Source organism: Barbus barbus (genome assembly GCF_936440315.1).
Source record: "Barbus barbus genome assembly, chromosome: 17".
Classification (NCBI taxonomy): Eukaryota; Metazoa; Chordata; class Actinopteri; order Cypriniformes; family Cyprinidae; genus Barbus; species Barbus barbus.
Window position 1 is genome coordinate 12,350,576 of NC_136745.1, and position 19,975 is coordinate 12,370,550.

At 35.9% G+C, this 19,975-nt stretch overlaps 1 protein-coding gene across 5 annotated transcripts; it reads right to left on the reverse strand.

Moving 5' to 3' along the window:
* Window positions 1-5: 5 nt before the first annotated feature.
* On the reverse strand, window positions 6-19,935 carry LOC306883045 (bromodomain-containing protein 8-like). 5 transcript variants are annotated; one of them, XR_013785318.1, is made up of 20 exons: window positions 19,852-19,935; window positions 19,367-19,463; window positions 16,575-16,644; window positions 16,434-16,483; window positions 15,960-16,082; window positions 15,802-15,882; window positions 14,796-14,860; window positions 14,366-14,508; window positions 14,091-14,282; window positions 13,017-13,119; window positions 12,608-12,733; window positions 11,306-11,490; window positions 10,436-10,927; window positions 9,149-9,351; window positions 8,986-9,078; window positions 8,811-8,879; window positions 7,289-7,571; window positions 4,681-4,773; window positions 925-1,134; window positions 8-245 (listed from the first exon to the last, which is right to left on the reverse strand). XR_013785318.1 is itself a non-coding variant. In XM_079438111.1 (19 exons), exons 1-19 carry the CDS (start codon window positions 19,868-19,870, stop codon window positions 1,075-1,077), a joined length of 2,547 nt encoding a protein of 848 aa, XP_079294237.1. In that variant the 5' UTR covers window positions 19,871-19,935; the 3' UTR covers window positions 6-1,074. The 5 variants fall into 5 exon arrangements, 3 of the variants coding, with proteins under 3 accessions (XP_079294237.1, XP_079294239.1, XP_079294238.1); XR_013785317.1 differs by lacking the exon at window positions 4,681-4,773 and having other exon boundaries at window positions 6-245; XM_079438111.1 differs by having other exon boundaries at window positions 6-1,134.
* Window positions 19,936-19,975: the final 40 nt, after the last annotated feature.

Here is a 19,975-nt window from a genome sequence, read left to right on the forward strand (position 1 = left end):
ATCTTGTAATTGCAGACTCTCATGTTTTATTAAAACATTTCACAACACAATATACAAAAACACTGTACACAAAGACCCTGTACAAAACTATGTTCTTTCTAAACACAGATGTCAAATTAACTCGCTTACAGAATGAAAACAAACTGAACATAGTACAGTAGGCCTTTAACTGTAAACCAAAGCATCCATAATCCTGACTATAGGCAAAAATGGAGTCAAAAGAAACTTCAGATCCATCTTCATTCCTATAGAAGAAAAAAAGCTTACTTTTATTGCTCCTTCCTCTGTCGTTCAGCGTTCCACATCATCTCAAACTGATAAGGCGACAGTAATCTTTGTTTTGAACAATGGTTTTGTTTCATTCTTAGCTAGAAAATGACATTCTGATTTCTAACCATCTAGTGGTCATGACAGTGGTACATTCAGCTTTTTATTTGATTTTATTTTTTTAAAGGCCAGTGATAACAGCTAAATCTGACATCAACACTCTTAAAAATAAAGGTGCTTAAAAGGTTCTTCACAGAGACGCCATAGATGAACCATTTTTAGTTCCACAAAGAACCATTCAGTCACAGCTTCTTTAAAGAACCATCTCTTTCTTACCTTTTTATAATCTGAAGAACCTTCTTTCACCACAAAGAACCTTTTGTGAAACAGAAAGGTTCTTCAGATGTTAAAACTTCTTTAAATGGAACCATTTAGACAAAAAAAAAAAAAAAAAAAAAAGGTTCTTCTATGGCATCCTGAAGCACCTTTATTTTTAAGAGTGAAGTCAAAAACTTTTAAGCAACTATAAACTCAAATAGACACAGGGTCAGTTTGTCCTGTCCTGTGAGTCTAGAATCAGAGCACACTTGACCAGTGTTTCCGGTCTAGGACTGAAGGGATTCTGTGAAGGTGGGTCAAGCCCTTCAAAAAAATTACCTTCTTTCTGTGTCCTTCTGTAATTAGACTGTCAAATTGCTTCGTCAAGCCACCGAGGCATCGAGTAACAACTTAGCCAGAATGTCTAAACAAAACAGGGAAATAACGCCTATTTGAACTTCAGTAACAGCTGCAGTGTGGCATCTCAGTTCACTTTTTCATCTTCATATCGGCCTCAATGGCACTGCGGCGCCCTCTGGTGCCACCATCCTGGAAGAGCAGAGAAGCAGGCCAGCCGTGAGAAAGTGCAAACAGCCTCACTGCACTAACACACCAGACCATCAGTGTGAGAAACTAACTAGTTTGAACTAACTAGTCAGGAAGAGTGAGAGTGAGAGTGAGAGAGAGTGTGTGTGTGTGTGTGTGTGTGACTAGAACAAGCACTTCATCATCTAGAACAAGTGACTTCAGAACAGTGCAATACATAGCTACGAAATTGAAGAGTACAGGCTGAAAAACTGCCACAATAATAGTGCTTAGGAGTGAATGTGTTAATAGTTCAAGTTGCTCACGGAGGTGTTGTGTCATTTCTTGAAGACAAATAAAAATGAGTAAAACTCAAACTGAACCATTTTAAAAGGAAAGTTCTCCCAAAAATAATTTATAATTTATAATTTTTTTGGTTTTAAAAACATCTCTTGTGCTCATCAAGGCTGTATTCCCTTTGATTAAAAATACCATAAAAAATAGTAATATTGTCAAATATTATTACAATTTAAAATGCCTGTTTTCTATTTTAATATATTTTAAAATGTAATTTATTCTGGTGTTGGACAGCTGAATTTTCAGCATCATTGCTGCAGTCTTGTCATGTCACATGATCCTTCGGAAATCATTGTAATGTTGATTTGCTGCTCATTAAAACATTTTCATTAGTATCAATGTTGAAAACCGCTGTCCTGCTTAATATTTTGTGGAAACAGTGACACATTTTTGTTCAGGATTCTTTTGATTAACCCTTAAATGTCCAATCATTATTACTTATTCAGATCTTTAGCATCCCGGGCCTATATAACCAACATGGATGGATCTCGAACTACTGCAATAGCATAAAATTCTCCTCATATTTTAATAACAATTACAAAAGAATGAAATAAAAACATATTTCATTACTTTTGAAACATAGAAGGGTTCAATTTGAGCAGATGCTTTTACCATCGTCACCATCAGAGCGCATTTCCCCACTACATTCATAATCTGGCTCATATTCGCAATCTCAACCATATTCTCAAAATTATCATTTTCAATTACTTCAAAAATCAATATTGTGATAGCTGGCAGCTTATTCACCACATGCACCATCAAATGACAGTGACACTTATATTTAAGTGCTTACAATAATTGCTCTGCAGTAAAAGCCATTCAAGCAATTCAGTCAGGTTCAATATTGCTGATGATATTCTTTTGTTTTATGCCTAAGGTAATTATGAATAAAACATCACGCCATCATTGTCTAACAAACAGTGCCGCCTTGAGGAATAAATGTGATTATTTGTTTTACAAAAAATGTATCAGAAAACATTTTTATATATTTTTTTTCTTGTTATATTGCTTATAATGAATAGATTAAGGAATACTAAGATAGTTGACTTTAAAAAAAATGAAAGAGGGAGAGGGTAGTGAATGACGTCCCTGGTCGCTAAAGACCCGAGGTATGTATTTAAGGGTTAACCGAGTTTCAAAACAAAAGAATTTATTTGAAAGAAAAATGTTACATTAAAATGTTTTGACTGTCACTTTGACCAATTTATCACACCCTTGCTGAATAAAAGCATTCAAACCTTAAAATAAATCTTGATGGAAAAGAAATTAGGATTTAATAAATGAAGACAATTTATTCACTACCTTTTAACATACAAACCTGGACCCAAGAGAGTGATCGGCTCTAACCAATCAGAGAACTGTGTCAGAGAATAAATGTGTGTAATTGTGTTTGGTAAGAAGGGATGGGAAATATCTTGTGATCTTGAGCCTGGATACTTACAAAGAGAGAGAGAAGGAAAGCAGGAGAGGCCATGGAGAGGCTGTCCTGTAGAAGGACAAACAGCACAGTGAGAAAAAGAGAGTTCACTATTTAAAACCTATTCTAGACACAGTCAGAGAGACAGACGTACAACAGAGCAAAAGCAGGTGTTACGGGAGCACACAGCAGGTATACTATTCTAAAACCCTGATCATGAGATGGAAAATATCAGAGACATGTGCAGAGAGACTAGAATGACCAGATGTTTTTTTTATGAGACATATCCAATGTCTTGATGGACTTGCATTCACTTGACCCATTAATTCTTTAGTTTTTAGTTTGATTGCTAGAAATAGAGCAGAGTGGATGGGATATCTGTTGCTTTCCCTTTATACTATGAAGAGATAAGATGAAAATATCTGTCATGCATGTGCAAAATGATTGACAATTTTTAAGGAGAAACAGATGCTCTTATTTCATTGTTCTGACAATAAAATCTGAAAAAACATGATTTAATTGTCGTCTAATTGCTTATAAAAACAAACCTACTCATAACAAATTAATTATTTTAAATTTACACATTTTGCAGACACACTTTTTTTAATCTGGCAAACCATTTACATTGCCAGTCATCATAAAAACATCTTACGGTGACATGACGCCAACAAAACATTTGCTTTCCACTGGATTTTTTTCCCAGATGGTTGTGAATTAAAACATGAACGTTTCCAGTGGGATGGATCTGAACTCTAGTTTCCTGCATATAAAACGTGGGAGGACAGAGCAGTTTTCTATCACGGTCATCTGGTCACCCTAGAAGCTTCTCTACATACAGACACACGCGGCTGAGAAAGAAAAGGAGGATGAAATGGAATCACGAAAAAGCATGGAAAAGAGAATCCTAAGGCTGCAGATAGTAAAGAGAGGATTTGAGGGGTTGGTGAGTAACAGTGATGTGTATATATGTGTGTTAGCCGGATGAAGACATGAGGTGTTCATGTATGTGTGAGTGTTGTAACCGTTTCCATGATGACCGCAGCACTCCAACATAAACTCAAATAGATGGAGATGAAATGAGTGTCCAGTCATTTGAATGACCTCAATCACACTGCAAACAGCTCAGTGTGAAAGCATCACTGAGACTGAAACCAAAAAAATAACTTGCATAACTTTGGTCTGGTGTGTGTTAAAAATAAAAAATGGCACACGGATTCAACAAAAGAAAACGTCAAGTGGCTGTTTAACCCAACTCTTGCATCACACACATACAAATACATTATTTACATGCTTACAATAATCACATTTCTATTCTGTTTATAATAAAATAATACAATACTGTTCAAAAATTGTTTAATACTTACTAAATAAAATACTAAAAATATCTATATCTCTATCTATCTATCTATCTATCTATCTATATGATTAAATAGCTGGAGTAATGATGCTGAAAATTCAGCTTTTGAATCAAAATATCACAAAAACATTACAAAAAGATTTTACTGACACTAAACTTTTGAACAATATTGTGTATAAGCAGACAGACAGGTAGATAGTCAGATATTCTCCCATATTTCTGAAAATGTTTGATTATTCTACGCATAACCGCACTTGCGATTCAATTATTTACAGAACAACTGGGTCACAAATATGGTGCCATGTGGAAACCTGGAAGAGAAACTCGAGTGTGAGACTCACGGTGTTTGTGCATGGGTTAGTACAGAAGACAGTCCTCTCACCTGCAGTGCCCTTGATTCTCACCTGTGAGTGTGTGTTTGTGTGTGTACAGCACTGACCTTCTCATTAGTGTCTTGTTTGGAGTTGTTCCTTTTCCTTCTGGCTGGTGGTTCTGGCTCTAAATGAGGGTCTTTGTGTGCAGGACTCAGGGTCTACATACGAGACTGTGTGTTAGTGCAAGTAACGCTAACCTTACTGTCAGGGACTTCAGCAGTTCACTTGTGTGTGTGTGTGTGTGTATATATATATATATATGAGTGGGTGTAAGGGACACAAAAAGTATTTTATTTGGGTCCTATCAGAAGGGGTTTCATCTATGTGAAACGTGTAGAAACCAATCGCTTTTGGATGAATCTCACACAAACATGTCCGGCCCCATTTCTGCCCAAAATAAAAGGTACAGTGCATTCAGAAAAACTCAATAACTCACTTTTTTTGTGTTGTAGATTTAAAATGCTTTGTATTATTATTTTTTTCACATCCATCTATACTCCATACCCTATAAAGCTACATTTTTGAGTCTATTATTTCAGTTGCATGTGATATTTCAGTTTTTAATTTTTAAATCTTTCCCCGCCAGCATTTTAAAAAAAAAAGTTGCCGGCCACCACCAGCATCTTTGATGATTTTCGCTAAAATTCATGGCCCCTAGAATATTTTGTTGTATGAATATCTGAACATGCAGTATATCAAAATAAAGAAGAGAGACTCTACTTTAAAAAAAAAAAAAATCTGTTTTATTCTAGCTTCAAGCATTCTTTTTTTTATCAACACTTGTATGTAGGCAGGTTTCATAAAAAGGCTACATTTTGAGCAAAAAGCTGAGAAAATGGCATTTTTATCAAACACTATGTCTGGATCATATTCAGCACGATGATCAAAGCAAAGATGCAGTAGATGGCTTCCATCAGTACCCCCAAAGCTTGCACATTTCCATTTACATGCTGTTTATTGTTGATGATCACATTATTTTCCATATGCATCTGCGATTGCTCGTTTTTGCATCTTAATCGCCTGTGTTTTTGATCGAGACATTTTAGACTCATTCAGGAGATGCATAATAGCGCCCTGAGTGTATAACAGCAAGAATGCAGAAACCCCAAAAATTCTGTGTTTGGTGGGGAAAGAGTTCATTAATGTGTAAAAACATTACAAGTCTGGTTTTAACTTTATTATTGGCTATGGATTGTAGATTGCTGTGAAATTATGTGCATTTTAAGGCTGCCACATAATAAATATATGAAAAAAATGAAGGGGTCTGAATACTTTCTAAATGCATTGTATTTTTTATTTGCCATAAAGAAACAGAACTATTGTCATGACAATTAAACATCTGGTTCTTATTTTATGCTTCTCATTTTGGGGTGAAATATGAACGAGGTTTTGTGAGATTCACCATACAAGGTTTGCATTTCTGAGTTCGTACAGAAAGTATTTGGACAGTGACACTTTTTCCTGCATTTCAGCATTTTTGGATTTTAAATAAAAACTTAGCTCAGGGACTAAGTGCTGAAACGACAATTTGAGCGCAGCCATCCCATTAAGAGCTAGAAAATCAATTTGTGCAGATTACCTATGAGTATTACAACAATGTCATGTGCAGTTCGTGGTCGCAAATCCATTTTGTGTGTACTGACAGCCATTAAGTCTGCAGGCTAAAGACATTATGAGTCATATTTCCTGATGATGCTTCAGTTTGTGCTTTCCCCTTCATTCGCAGATGGACTGAAATCAGGTCAATTTGCAGGTACTGGCTGTTTGGTGCCACTGCCAGCCGATAGTTAGAGGCAAATGGTTTTAAAGTGATGTTTTCAGGACACTTTTGAATTAATGCTGCTTCAACAGAGACAGAAATAAGAGCCAATCCCACAGCTTCATCCTCACAGATAAAGCTTCATGCTGTGATGTACAGGAAGCTGTTTTTTACTTTCCTTTCTATGACTCTAAGCTCACTCTTCCTAAACTGTTTCACTGTCCGCAATACTTCACCTCAGATGTCCACAGACTCTTTGATGTCCTGATTGAGACGTTTGAAGCTTCTAGCCTGCTCTCTGAAAAACATCTCAGCCTATATCCTGGAAAAGGATCAAGCATCTTGATTTGTTCTAGAGATGCTATTTTTCTTTATAACTGCACATACCAGTCCAGTGTTGTTGTCAACTAAAAGTAAAATTATTAAAAATAATTTTAGAGAACTGAAATAAAGATGTAATAAAATTAAATATAAGTATTAGAAAAAAAAAAAAAAAAAGCTGCCTTGGTAAAAACTGAAATAAGTAAAATAAATAAAAAACAAAAAAAAATGACTAACAAAATTTATAAAATTAAAAAGATATACCAAATATAAAAATAACAACTAATTAAAAATATTAATAACTAAAGTCGCATGTAAATAATACTAAAATAACCGTCTTAAATATATTTTAATGTCTTCCTGCTTCTTTAAGCTCTCTTTTGTCTAACTGAATAGTTTGTCTGTTGAATAACTATTAAATGTCACTGGTCAGATACTTAGCAGTGAAAGCCCTGTGTGATTGTGCCTCCTTATAGTGTCACTGTGTGTGCGTGTGTGTGTTGATATTCCTCCAACCTTCTCCACAGCGTCTTGTTTCCACTTGTGGTTTCGGTGTGTGTGTGTGTGTGTGACTATGCATGTGTGTCTCTAACCTTCTCATTGGGGTCTTGTTTGCGGTTGGCCTCCCTTCCGCGCAGGCTCTTGGTGCTGATGCCTGATTCTGATGTCTGCATGATCAGCTGAGTGGCCAAGAACTGCTGGATCTGTTCCAGAACATCTCTCTGCATCTCTAGGGCCATGTGGTAGACGTCATGATCCGAGCTGTTGTACATCACCGCGTTCTGGAACATCAGCATGATGTCACGCTGGAACTCTGCCGTCGTGCGGATCTGCCCAGACTCGATGTTCTTCTTGATGGCTGATAGGTCCATCGGTCTGAGGTGGTGGAGATTTCAGGAAGGACAAAAACATAATGAGCCAACAGAAAAACTGGTAACACTGCAGCTCATGAAAGTCAAAATACAGTATCTCAAAATATTAGAATATTTCCTACAAGAGATACCCTGAATTTATACTGTAGAGATGGTCGTTTAATGAAACTCAAATATAAATATTCTAATATATTCAGATACTGGATTTCGACTTTCATTAGCTCTAAGCTCTAATCATCAAAATTAAAACAAAAAAACTTTTGAAATGTCTTACTTTACATGTTATGAATGTAAAATATATATGAAAGTTTAACTTTTTGAAATAAGCTACAAAAAAAAATGCAGTTTTTCACGATATTCAAATTTATTTTAGATGTACCTGTACATTAACATAAACTAACAGCTGTTTGGACTCTCATTTTAAATGGCACCCATTCACTGCAGAGGATCTACTTCAAGTAATGTAATGTAAATTTCTCCAAATCTGTTCTGATGAAGAAACTAATTCATCTACATCTTGGATGGAGTACATTTTCAGCAAATTTTCATTTTTCTGTGAACTATTCCCACAATACTAGTAAATGTTGACGTTAACATAGATCAGTAAAACCTTTAGAAGTAGTTTTCATTGTCAGTTCTCACATTTTTATGATAACGTTGTTTTTGGTTTTAATTTGTTTGGACACTTATGTTTTCATGGTTAAATATTAGCAATTTTAGTCATTAAAAAGCATGTCTATTCCCTTGAAGTCACAAAACGTATACTATTTAACCAAAATGACATTTTTACAGCCCTATGAAATGTCTTTTATTTTTTCCCAAACTGTGTTTTATTCTTCCCACATTCCATGTTTGCGGTTTTAATTTTTCTAAACTTCATTTTAATTAATTAAATATATTTTAATAAAAAGCACATCAAATTAATGCATGACACTAACAATTTAATAACCTATTATCATTTTTTACAACAATCGGGCCCTATGAACCATTTTATTTATTCATTCATTCATTCATTTATTCATAATTTTTTAATAAAACTTTATTATTATTATTCAAACACACTCATCCATATCTTGATTTGGTTAATTATTCAGATTTATTCACCCAAAATTTGCCATTCGGTGTTATACAGTAAATTCAATTTTTATGACTGGATTACAAGTTTTCTGCATCACAAAAATCAGTCATAATATGATTATTATGACTACATACTCAAAAAATTAAGAGAGTCTCATCTTGATACCTGTGTACAATGCTGTGATAACCAGGGGCGATATCATCAGACACAGGCTGCAGAAACACACTTGCATACCTGAAACACAAAACAATAAATGACAAACGCATACAACACATTTCCGTCTACAGGTCAGTGCTCATCATAAAACAGCAGCTGAGGCAAGTATGAATGAGAAGCTCACCTGTGATTGGCTGCGGCCCGCCACACCAGCATGATGGCTTTCTTCCAGATCTTCTGAGCCTGCAAGGCCTCTTGATCTTCACTGCACATGGAGCTGAGAGAAAGAGTTGTTAAAGGCAAATGAAAGATTGAAACACAATTCAAGCTCACACACAAACACTCACAACTGTGACGAGGCAGGACTGCTGGCGGTGGAGTCCGCTGTGGTGTAGCGCTGAGAGTGACTGCCGTATCCATCCTCACTCTCACTGGCAGGAGGATCGACCTCTGAGAGATACGGCCCCTCTCCGTCCCCATCGCCACACTCTTTCATCTCCATCCCTTCATCCACATCCACCTCACTGCCTCCATCCTCTTCCTTCACCTCCTACAGCATTTGAAGAAGGAATATTAAACAGTGTTGCTAATTCATCCTTTAAGTCAATCTGTGAGGGAAATGCAGGGGGTTTATGAGTTGAAGAGTAAAATTTTAAATAAAAAATAAAAAAACTATTTGCTTACCTGTATGTCATGTGACAATTAACCAACATCAGAGAACCAAGAATATTTGAATTTGTTAAATTATTAAAATACTAACATTAAAATCTCAGAGGTACCTATTTTAGGTCAAAAGGGTTAAAAAAATGCAGTTTCTGTTATAATTAGCTCATCCTAATTCTTCTGAATTGCTTTTCTAAAAGGAAAAAATAGCCTTTTTTGCAGAATGTCCCAATTATGTTGTTACTGAATCATTTTCTTACAATTCACTACAGCTCAAATCACATTTGCATTCAGTCATTTAAATATAGCGAGTCATCATGCTTCAGACCAGGTTTGATGCCTAATGTGTCTTGTCAAACATATTTGAATGCAAATAAGATTGAGTTTCAAAAGGTATAATTTTTAGTGATTAATAACATAAATTTTGTTCTTTTACTCACATAAAGCCTTGTTGTGCATGTGTATTATAGACCATTTTTATGGTGCTTTTTTTTGTCATTTTTGGAGGTAATCAGTGTCTTTGTTCATTCACTTTCTAGAAAAAAACATTTGTTTGTAACATTTTATGCTTTCATCTGACACTATAATTGTAAGTGTTTTATAGTAGACTAAGCTAAATGTTTTTCCAAACATGTTATGAAAGCATGTTAATATTGTGAACTATTATTACGAAATAAAATAACTTTTAAATTTTAAAATGTATTTTAATCCAGTGATGGCAAAGCTTTTTTTCAGCATCACTACTCCAGTCTTCAGTGTCACATGATCCTTCAGAAATACATTCTAATATGCTGATCTAATATGCCGAGTAACATTTCTTATTATTATTAATGTTGAAAACAATTGTGCTGCTTCATAATTTTGTGGAAAACATGATACATTTGGATCAGAATTCTTAGATGAATAGAAAGTTCAAAAGAACAACACATGTATATGAAGACAGTTTTCATTTTGTTGCTGTTTGCTGATACCTTTGTATCTTTTGCCGAGGCTGAGCTATCTTCTGAGTCCAGACAGGGCGTCACAGTCTCTGGCTGAACCCAGTCATCCCTCTCACACTTCACAGTTGGACTCGGGGTTCTGTTCTCCTGCTGCGTTTCCTCCATCCCTCCTTTTCCCTCTCCTTCCCTCTCACCCTCAGTCTTAACCTCAGAGTCCTGGCTCTGCTCTGTGTCAGGGGCGGCAGGCGCCACAGTGTCCCCTGTCACTTCGGCAACTGCTTCGGTTTCTGTAGCCTCCTCTACCAGAACCTCCATTTCTCCCTGCACACCCACAGGGTCAGGGCAGCTCTGTGTGACTGCTGGGGCAGGACTTTGCTGGACGATGGGCTCTGGTTCAGCTGCCTTAAAGGTCTGTGACTCCCAAGGGCTGGTGAGGGGGTGGCCACCAACTGCTGGGTCCTCACAGAGAGAGAGAGCCGCCTCCACTGCGGCTGCGTCCAAAGCCTCCACAGGATCGTCCACCTAAGACAGATATATTAGTTTACTTCATTTCAGATTTGGCAACAGAAAAGAAAAGCTTTTGAGTCTATTTAAAAAATGGAGGGAACTGTGAAAGTACTTGGTGGGTCAGAGAGTTGAATGGTACCCACAGACATCCATGATATATTTTTTTTCATACTATGGAAGTCAATGACTACCGTCAACTGGTTAGTTAGCAAAATTCTTCAGAATATCTTTTTTTTGTGCTCAAGAGAAGAAAGAAAATGTACAGGTTTGGAACAACTTGAGGGTAAGTAAATGATGACAGAACTTTCATGACATGAACTATCCCCTTTGACACTACATGAAGAAGCAACCAATCGCACCATGACAACCATACATGTGTCTGGGTGCATATACCTTCTCTTCTATGATTGCAATGATGTCTCCCACGGTCTCCAGGTCCAGTTCGTGAGCCATGTATGACACTGACACAACTGTGTCCTCCTCCACCAGCTCTGCCTCCTTCCCCTCCACCTCCGCTGGTGTGGACGACCCCGCCATTACCGCTTCTGCTCCAGAACCTTCAGCAACGGCTGCAGCTCCTAAACACAACAGGAAACATATCGCTTAGAGTACTCTTACTATGGTTAATTTCTTTCATGAGTACTCTGAAGAGGAAGTAATGACTCTTTTTAAGAGGAAAAACCACAACTTTTTTAAAGGGGTAGGTTACCCAAGAATGAAAATTCTGTCATCATTTACTCACCCTCATCACTGTTCCAAACAATAAGTCACTTAAAAAAATACTATGGAGGTGAATAGCTCCCATTAACATTTGACTGTAGCCATTGATTTGCATAGCATGGGAAACTAAATACTAGGGCTAGTCAGTGGCTACTGTTTGGTTACCAACATTCTTCAAAATATCTTCTTTTGAGTTTAATAGTTTTGGAAAAATTAGAGGTTGAGGAAATGATGACAGAATTTAGATTTTGAACCCTTTAAAGGCTGAATTTGGCCTTTGCGGTCAGTGCCATTACTTTTGAAAGAAATAAATGCTTTTATTCAGCAAAGATGCATTATATTGATCAAAAGTGACAAATACATTTATAATGTTTCAAAAGATTTTATTTTTGTATTCATGAAATGAATCCTGAAAAAAAAAAAAAAAAAAAAAAAAAAAACATACATGTATATATATATATATATATATATATATAAAATTTTTATATAAACTGTTTTCAACATTGTTAAGAAGAAATATTTCTTGAGCAGCAAATCAGCATATTAGAATAATTTCTGAAGGATAACGTGACACTGAAGACTGGAGCAATGATGCTGAAAATTCAGCTTTGCATCACAGGAATAAATTACATTTTAAAATATCATAACTTGGAAACAGTTATTTTAAGTTGTATTAAAGTTTCACAGTATTACTCTATTTTTGATTAAATAAATGCAGCCTTGATAAGCATAAGAGACTTCCTTCAAGAACATTAAAAAAATATATATTGTCGACCACAAACTTTGTATTAACTGTTATTCTAGAATATAATCCAAGAACTCTAGCACTGTCAGTGCAGTCTGAATGATTTGTGATTGGATGAAAAGAAACTACACATCACATGACACAAACAGCAAACAGACTGCCTAAGCAAAAACAGATTGACCGTTTTACAGAGAGAGTGCTGAAGAGAGGAAATCAGAGAGATCAGAGACCTGTTTTGGGCACAGAGAGGTGGTCCGGGGCTGGGGGGAACACTGTGGGGGGCTTAGGGGGATCAGCACTAACAGGTTGCTGTGCTGGGGTGGCGCTCTCCAACAGACGAGATAACGTAGGAGCATCTGACACAGAGACACACACATATAGCGCTACAAACACACACACTAAAGCACACAGCTACTCTCACAATAATCAAACTACACAGTAATAATGTACTACAGAGCATGAAATCTAAAACTTGCATGCAGGATGCATGGTAAAAATGCAAAAGAATTGTGCTAAAAGAAAATCAAACCAAAACAAACAGCATAACTCAAAATTCTGTTTGTTCAATGACACGGAAAATGTTTAATGTTGAAGAGAGACATTTAAAACATACAGAAAGAAAAGTGTGTATTTGTTTACCAGCTGTAATGTCTTGATTAGCAGGCAGAGCGGTTGCAGCAGTGTGAAGCTCAACTCCATGAGATCCATTACTCAAACCTGTGGCCACGTCACCTTCAACCACCTGCCCAACAGACACACGCACACAACAATATTATGAGAAACCATTCTCTAAATCTACAAACACATTCGCTACTTTTAATGTATGTTAGTCAAGGTTTCTTGCACCAAAATCAATCATAGTTTAGTTTTTACACTGGGTTATTATCGTTAACTAAAAATAACACTATTTATGAAACATTTTTGTTAATGCAAATTAGGCTGAAATAAAATAAAAATAGCCTAAATATTCAATGAAAAACCTTGCACAAAAATTCTAAATCTTGCCTAATTAATATGAGAAAACTACTAATAAAACAAGTAATAAATATGAGAAATATATATATATATATAAAACAGTGAATAATACTAAAACAACACTAGCTATACGGCTGCTTTCTGACTCATATTAGTAAACATGCAGTTTTGTCACAGCACCTCTAAAAATGCTGTTCACATAAACATAGGGCGAAGGAATTGCAAATAATGCTGTCAAGTGGATATTTACAAACAACCGAAAAGCAGCAAAGCACAACCTAAAAAAGTGTTTGGTGTAAACGGCCCCTAAAACCTTCATATATAAATGTACTGTTATGACCGGCTAACATTGTTGCATGTGGAATGAGGACTAAAAACTTGGCCCTTGTCAAAATGCAGAATACTCAATGTAAACTTTTGTTGTTAAATGTTAATGTGCTAATCTTTGTGATGTAAATATCAGAATGTCTGATTGTCCATATTTGCAGTTTAGTTAGTATAAATGGGCTGGCCTGAAGAGGGAGCTTTACATTGTGAATGTTAGAGTATGTTGACTACCACCAGAACCATGGGGTTCTGGTGACTTTATTTATAGGACAATATAAAATAGACATGAATATAGGGTTGAGAAAGGGAAAATGGGTCTGGGACATGACAGGCAAAATCCTATTTGCTGTAACATGCCCTTTTTAATCAAAAGGTTTAAACATTGAGTGCTTCACAGTATCCCACACTCACCAGTCTAGAACTGGCAGCGATGAGACTTCCCTTCTTCAGCAATTCAGACAGCAGCGGGGAGGGAGGTGGTGTGGCTTTTGGGGCAAGGTGCTTCTTCTGCGGGGAGTCATCTACCATAGGGGCCAGACCTGACTCTTTGGGCCCTGGACCCGTGACCTCTGACATAGGCATGAAGACGTTCAGTCCTTGAGCCTAGACGGAGAAATCATGAGTATGACCTCTTATTAGAGTCAACTTTAAGTTTAAATTTTAATAAAAAAGAGGCAGGAATTCACCATGGAACTGCCACAGGATTCATCCGTCGTTGGCTGCAGTGTGTCTGGCTGCGAGACGTCCATGCTGGGAGAACTAGCACTGGGTGGAGAACGTATCGTCACGCTGGAAACTCTCTTTGGTGTGTTTTTAGCTGCCTGACGAACTGGAAAAAAAAAAGAGAAAAATGTATTATTGTTTTATGTAAAATAAATGTATATCATATATTTATGCAAAATAAACATTTCACTGCCAGAAACAACCCCAAAGTAATAAAAACTTCAATTTCCTAATATTAAAAATTCAATATTTGCAATAAGATGCATGGTAAACTAATATTATTTGCAAGTACATCAGCAATATATTACACTGCTGAGTTAATATAATTTTAAAAAATAGTTTCTTTTGTGGAGGCATTAACTTTTGGAAGTGCTGAGTGAATGTAAAACTCACCCTGATATGCTGCCTCAGTCGCCCTCTTCTTCTGCTCCGCCTCCTCTTCTTCCTGCTTCCTCTTTCTGACAAGCATGAGAACACACAATCTCATGATGATACATTCACAGCATACGCAGGTTTTTTATTGAATTTTTAAGTTTGAATTATGTTTGAAGATTATGAGTCACAAAATGTTTTGTCTGTGTTCAGATTTGAATAATCACGATGCGAAAACTGACAACAAAATCGAAAACTTTGACAAAGTAGTCATTGATATCTAAATATATATATCCAAATGCAACAACTAATAAAAGTATGTCTGAAAACACACACACACACACATATATAATTAAAAAGGAATAAAATGTATTTTTATAATATTTGTTTTACTTAACACAGGGATAGGCAACGTCGGTCCTGGAGTGCCGCTGTCCTGCAGAGTTTAGCTCCAACCCTAATCAAACACACCTGAACAAGCTAATTAAGGTCTTCAGAATTACTAGGGCTGTATCCGAAATCACCTGCATTCTGGGGATTTTCTAGCCGTTGAGTGTACATCGGTTGTACACTCGTTTTTGCAGTGCATTGTGGGATTGAATGAGTGCACTCGAGAACGTCCACTATGGTTTCGGAAACCACTAAAAATGGCCGTCCCCTCAAATAGTGCCCTATTTGAGGGTATAGGGGGCGATTTCGGATACAGCCTAGGGCTACAGGCAGGTGAGGTTTTTTTTCAAGGTTGGAGCTAAACCCTGCAGGACATCGGCACTCCAGGACCGACGTTGCCAATCCCTGATTTAACATATATACATGATGCATAATTTGATGAATACCAAATTAATATTGTGTAATACTATGTAATCCTCTCGAAATACATAATATAAAAAAAAAAAAAAATAAATACTTTTTTGTAATGAAATAGAGTGCATTCATTTCATAAAAACAGGAAAAATGAAATGAAAGCCCAATAAGATAAATGACAGAAATGACAGAAAAAAGCAAAACCGGTACAGAATTGTCTTACAGCTCTATATCTGCCCACAGCTCCTCCAGTTTAGGGTCCAGATGGCCCACCTGGATCAAATCCACCTCTTTCTTCAGTTTCCTGAAGGGACAGAACACATTTATCACATATATGTGAAAGATACAGACAGTGAGAGGGAAAAGTAGGTGGAGATGTACCTGTATTTCTCCTGTGTGTCTTTGATCAGCCTCTTGAGCTCCTCGATCCTCTCTGTTGTCAATCTACGCACAATCACATCCTCAATGGTCTCGACCACCTCCCCTTTCTCACCCCGTTTACGTCTGCAGGGAGTGAACATGTCAAACTTACCAATGAACTTGTGAATATGCACTGAGATGGTTTAGGTTGCCAGACTACACAACAAAACTACTACAACATGCTAACTGGCTAAGACAATAGCCAGAAGTCTAATTACCCAATGTCTGTGCAAAAATCATAAAATGCTTATTCTCATGTTTACTGCTTTCCATGCACAAATATCAAGTACAGCTTCTATGCTGATTATTAGTTTTCATTGTATACACAGACTAGGTCGTAAAATGTAACTCTTTTGGGTTTTGAGAGAGCAATGGCAATATTTAATAAAGACGCTCAGCACAAATGTTTTGAGAATGAGAGAGAGATTTACTTACTTTGGGGCCTCTGTGGTTTCCAGCAGCTCAGAATATTGGGAGGCACAATGCTGCAGAGATCATATTGATATGTTAAAACATGAATCACTAAGCAAATCACTAATACTAATAAAATCACTCACAGTCGCTCATTTAAATTACCTTCTGGGAGAACCAGTCTGGGGGTCGTCCAGACTCTGAGAAGGGCTTGATGGCTCTGCTTACAGACACCCTGACAAAAAATATAACAGTGTATCATACATATTTAACAGTAATTCTTTATCAATAATGACATACATGAAAATTTGGTGTAGAAACAATTTTCACCCAAAAAATTGCTATTAAACTTCACAAACAATTACAAAGAAACAAGTAACACATTGAATTAAATTAGTGCTGTCAAACGATTAATCGCATCCAAAATAAAAGTTTTAATTTACATAATAAATGTCTGTACTGTTTATATGTATTATGTATATGTAAATACACACATACAGTATATATATTGAAAATATTTATATTTATTTACATGAATATATTTCTATTCATATAATTTATTATATAAGAATATGTTTAATATAAATATAACATATTTTTCTTAAATATGTACATACATGTGTGGGTATTTATATATTTATACATTTTTAAGTAGAAAGATTGAAATAGTATTTTCTTTTAAAATGTACTCCAGTAATCTTTGTTTTATTTACAACTTCTTGGATAATATATTCAAACTCTAAACTTGGAAATAAAAACAATATGTTTTACAATTTTAAAAACATAAATGTGATTTCCATAAATGTGTGTTTTTCTTAAGCACAGAATCCTCTTTGAAACACTTTCAAATCTCAATCTCTATTTAAATTATGCTCATAATGTAATTTGTAATGAAAAAAAAGAAAAGAAAGACAAAAATAGATATATTTTTTACTAGTGGCTCCCATTGTAAATATTCTTATTTTTGTTTTATACATTAATGAATGGATCTTCAAACAGCCAAAAATGTCACTGCACAAACTACAACTGATCTGTTTAGCAATGCTCGCTGATTACGTATTAATGAATTGCAATATTAGAAATTAATTGCATTAATTTATTAACAAAACACTTTATATTACTAACAGTACATTGTTATTTAAACTAGAAGCAATCATAGATATTTTATTATTAGTATTGAGTTTTGTTGTAATAATCCTGTTAATAATAACTTTAAAATTAAAATGTGTTTGAGAAAAAAAAAAGTTACAAGTTATGCCATAAATTTAAAAAAAATTCACTGCCAGCAATAAACTCACAGTAATAAAAAGTAATAAAATTATCATAAGCTGCATTGCTTAGGTAATGTTAAACTAATATTTTCTGAAAATACAGAAGCAAAGTGTTGTGCTGCACCGCTAATTTATTATTACTAAAACAGTATCAATTAAATTAGACATTTTAAATGGTAAGTAAATCATAAATATATTATTTTGTTTAAAGTGATTCAAGTTTAGAATTATTTAAAAAAATATTACTATTACAAGAATTACTATTTTGGGTAACTCCATATATTAGTGATGGTCGCTTTTGAAACCTTTGCGAATCATTTGTTTCGAAACAGTGGTTCGGAGCGCGTATCAAACTACGCAATATCGCGTTCATTAACGCAGATGAATCTCCTTTAATAATGAACGTGATATTGCGTAGCCTGTCAGTGATCTACGGCTCAGTGTAGATCACGGAACCGGCTTTACTGGCGAGATGCGCATGATCATCGCATGCGATATATCGCCCAGTCTCTATCTCGGATCAGTTTTATCAATTCGTAGACATTTTTAACAAGACACTTGCGTAATTAAAAGTAGTAGTTGAAGTGCCCCTATTATGGATTTTTGAAAATTGCCTTTCATGCAGTAACACAGCTCTAAGTGAACGAGAACATCCTGCAAAATTTTAAATCTGAAAGTGCACCGTGTATAAAGTTATTGTCTCTCAAAGGAAAGACTCGACTTTAAATCATTGAAACAACTCATTTTTAAAACGAATCCCAAGCCGTTTCATGTTGACATCAACATGAAACATTAGCATATTGCAAATTCATTCTTTGCCACCAGATGTCGCTTTTGGAGCAGGAAAATACGCTGTACACAAAGCAGCACTGCTCTCACAAACGCTGCTTTATCAGACATTACCGGCAAGATGAAATGAAAATGATACCAATCGGACCAATCACCACAGATACACTCACGCAAAGGATGGGCTTGGAAAAATAAGTAAGGTAAAAACCCGTTTTTTGACCTTGCATGCATGTCAACCTGTTGTTGGGGACTCCCAAAACCAAAATATGAGCCTTTCATTACCCATTATTGGGGCACTTTACTTTCTTACTGGCCCGTTTAGACAAGCTCTCCATTAAACAAACAAAACAAGCCCTGAAAATGCATGACAATTATTTTAAAAACGCATGTTATACAGACACTTCATATATAATGGCATTTCATTATTTTGATTGCATTTAATATATTATACTTTCAAGAAAGCATCAGCATTGCTCTTGTAAAAGCCTTTCTTTTTCTTTTTTTTTTGCCTGTTACTTGCAGTTTTGACCAGCAGGCGTCACCAGCGTGTGGTATTTCGAGTTTCTCTCATCACTACCATATAACATTACCCCTCCTGAGGGCATCTGTCCCCCCGCAGCTCCAGAAGGGGGGTTAGCTCAGATGGTAGAGCGCTCGCGGGATCGATGCCCGCATCCTCCAATTATTATCTTGCGTCCTAATCATAACTACTAACATAAATCTGCCACAATCCTCTCTAAAAGTTTTAAATTCACGTTTGATTAAGGGTGATTAACAGTATACTCATATATTAAGAAAAGCTACAAGCCTCTGCAACGGGGTAAAGCGCTGCATTATGTAACATGCTTCAGTCTTAACACAGTTGTATGATCACGAAGGTTAATTGTTTATTCTTACCAGTTCTGATCTCCGCTTCTCATCACTGAGGAGGCGAGGCAGAGTTTCTCCCGAATTGACCAGGGTTCAGTCGGACCCAGAGACAGCATCTTGTGTTCTAGTTAGGTGTTGAAAATATGAGTTTTATTTGAATGCAATTCATGACACAAAACCTTGGGGGGGAAATTATGGCAAAATAAAAAAAGGCTGATCATAATGTAGTATGACGTTAGGTGCTTCTTTAAAACATTTATTTAACACAAGACCATTTGTTAAACACAATTATTTATATGACATATACAGAACGCAAAATAGCACATTTTGTTCAAGAACAATGTAAACATTGATCGTCTTTGTTATGAAGCCAGCTAGCGCAGCAACTAAGCGTTACTAAGAGCATTAGCTACTCTATTAAAACAGGATAAAATACTTCAGAATCCAATTTACAATGTGATTTGATTTTAGACTGTATTTTGAATATGTTGAGGAAATAAAATAACACTTACTTCCCACCCCGGTCGACATTTTCGCCTATTTGTAACAGGCCGCGCGACTGGTTCTACTCACTTCCGCCGGAACTATTGTAGTGTAACACTCTCATGAGGTGTCGCACAAATATCCTTCCGACAG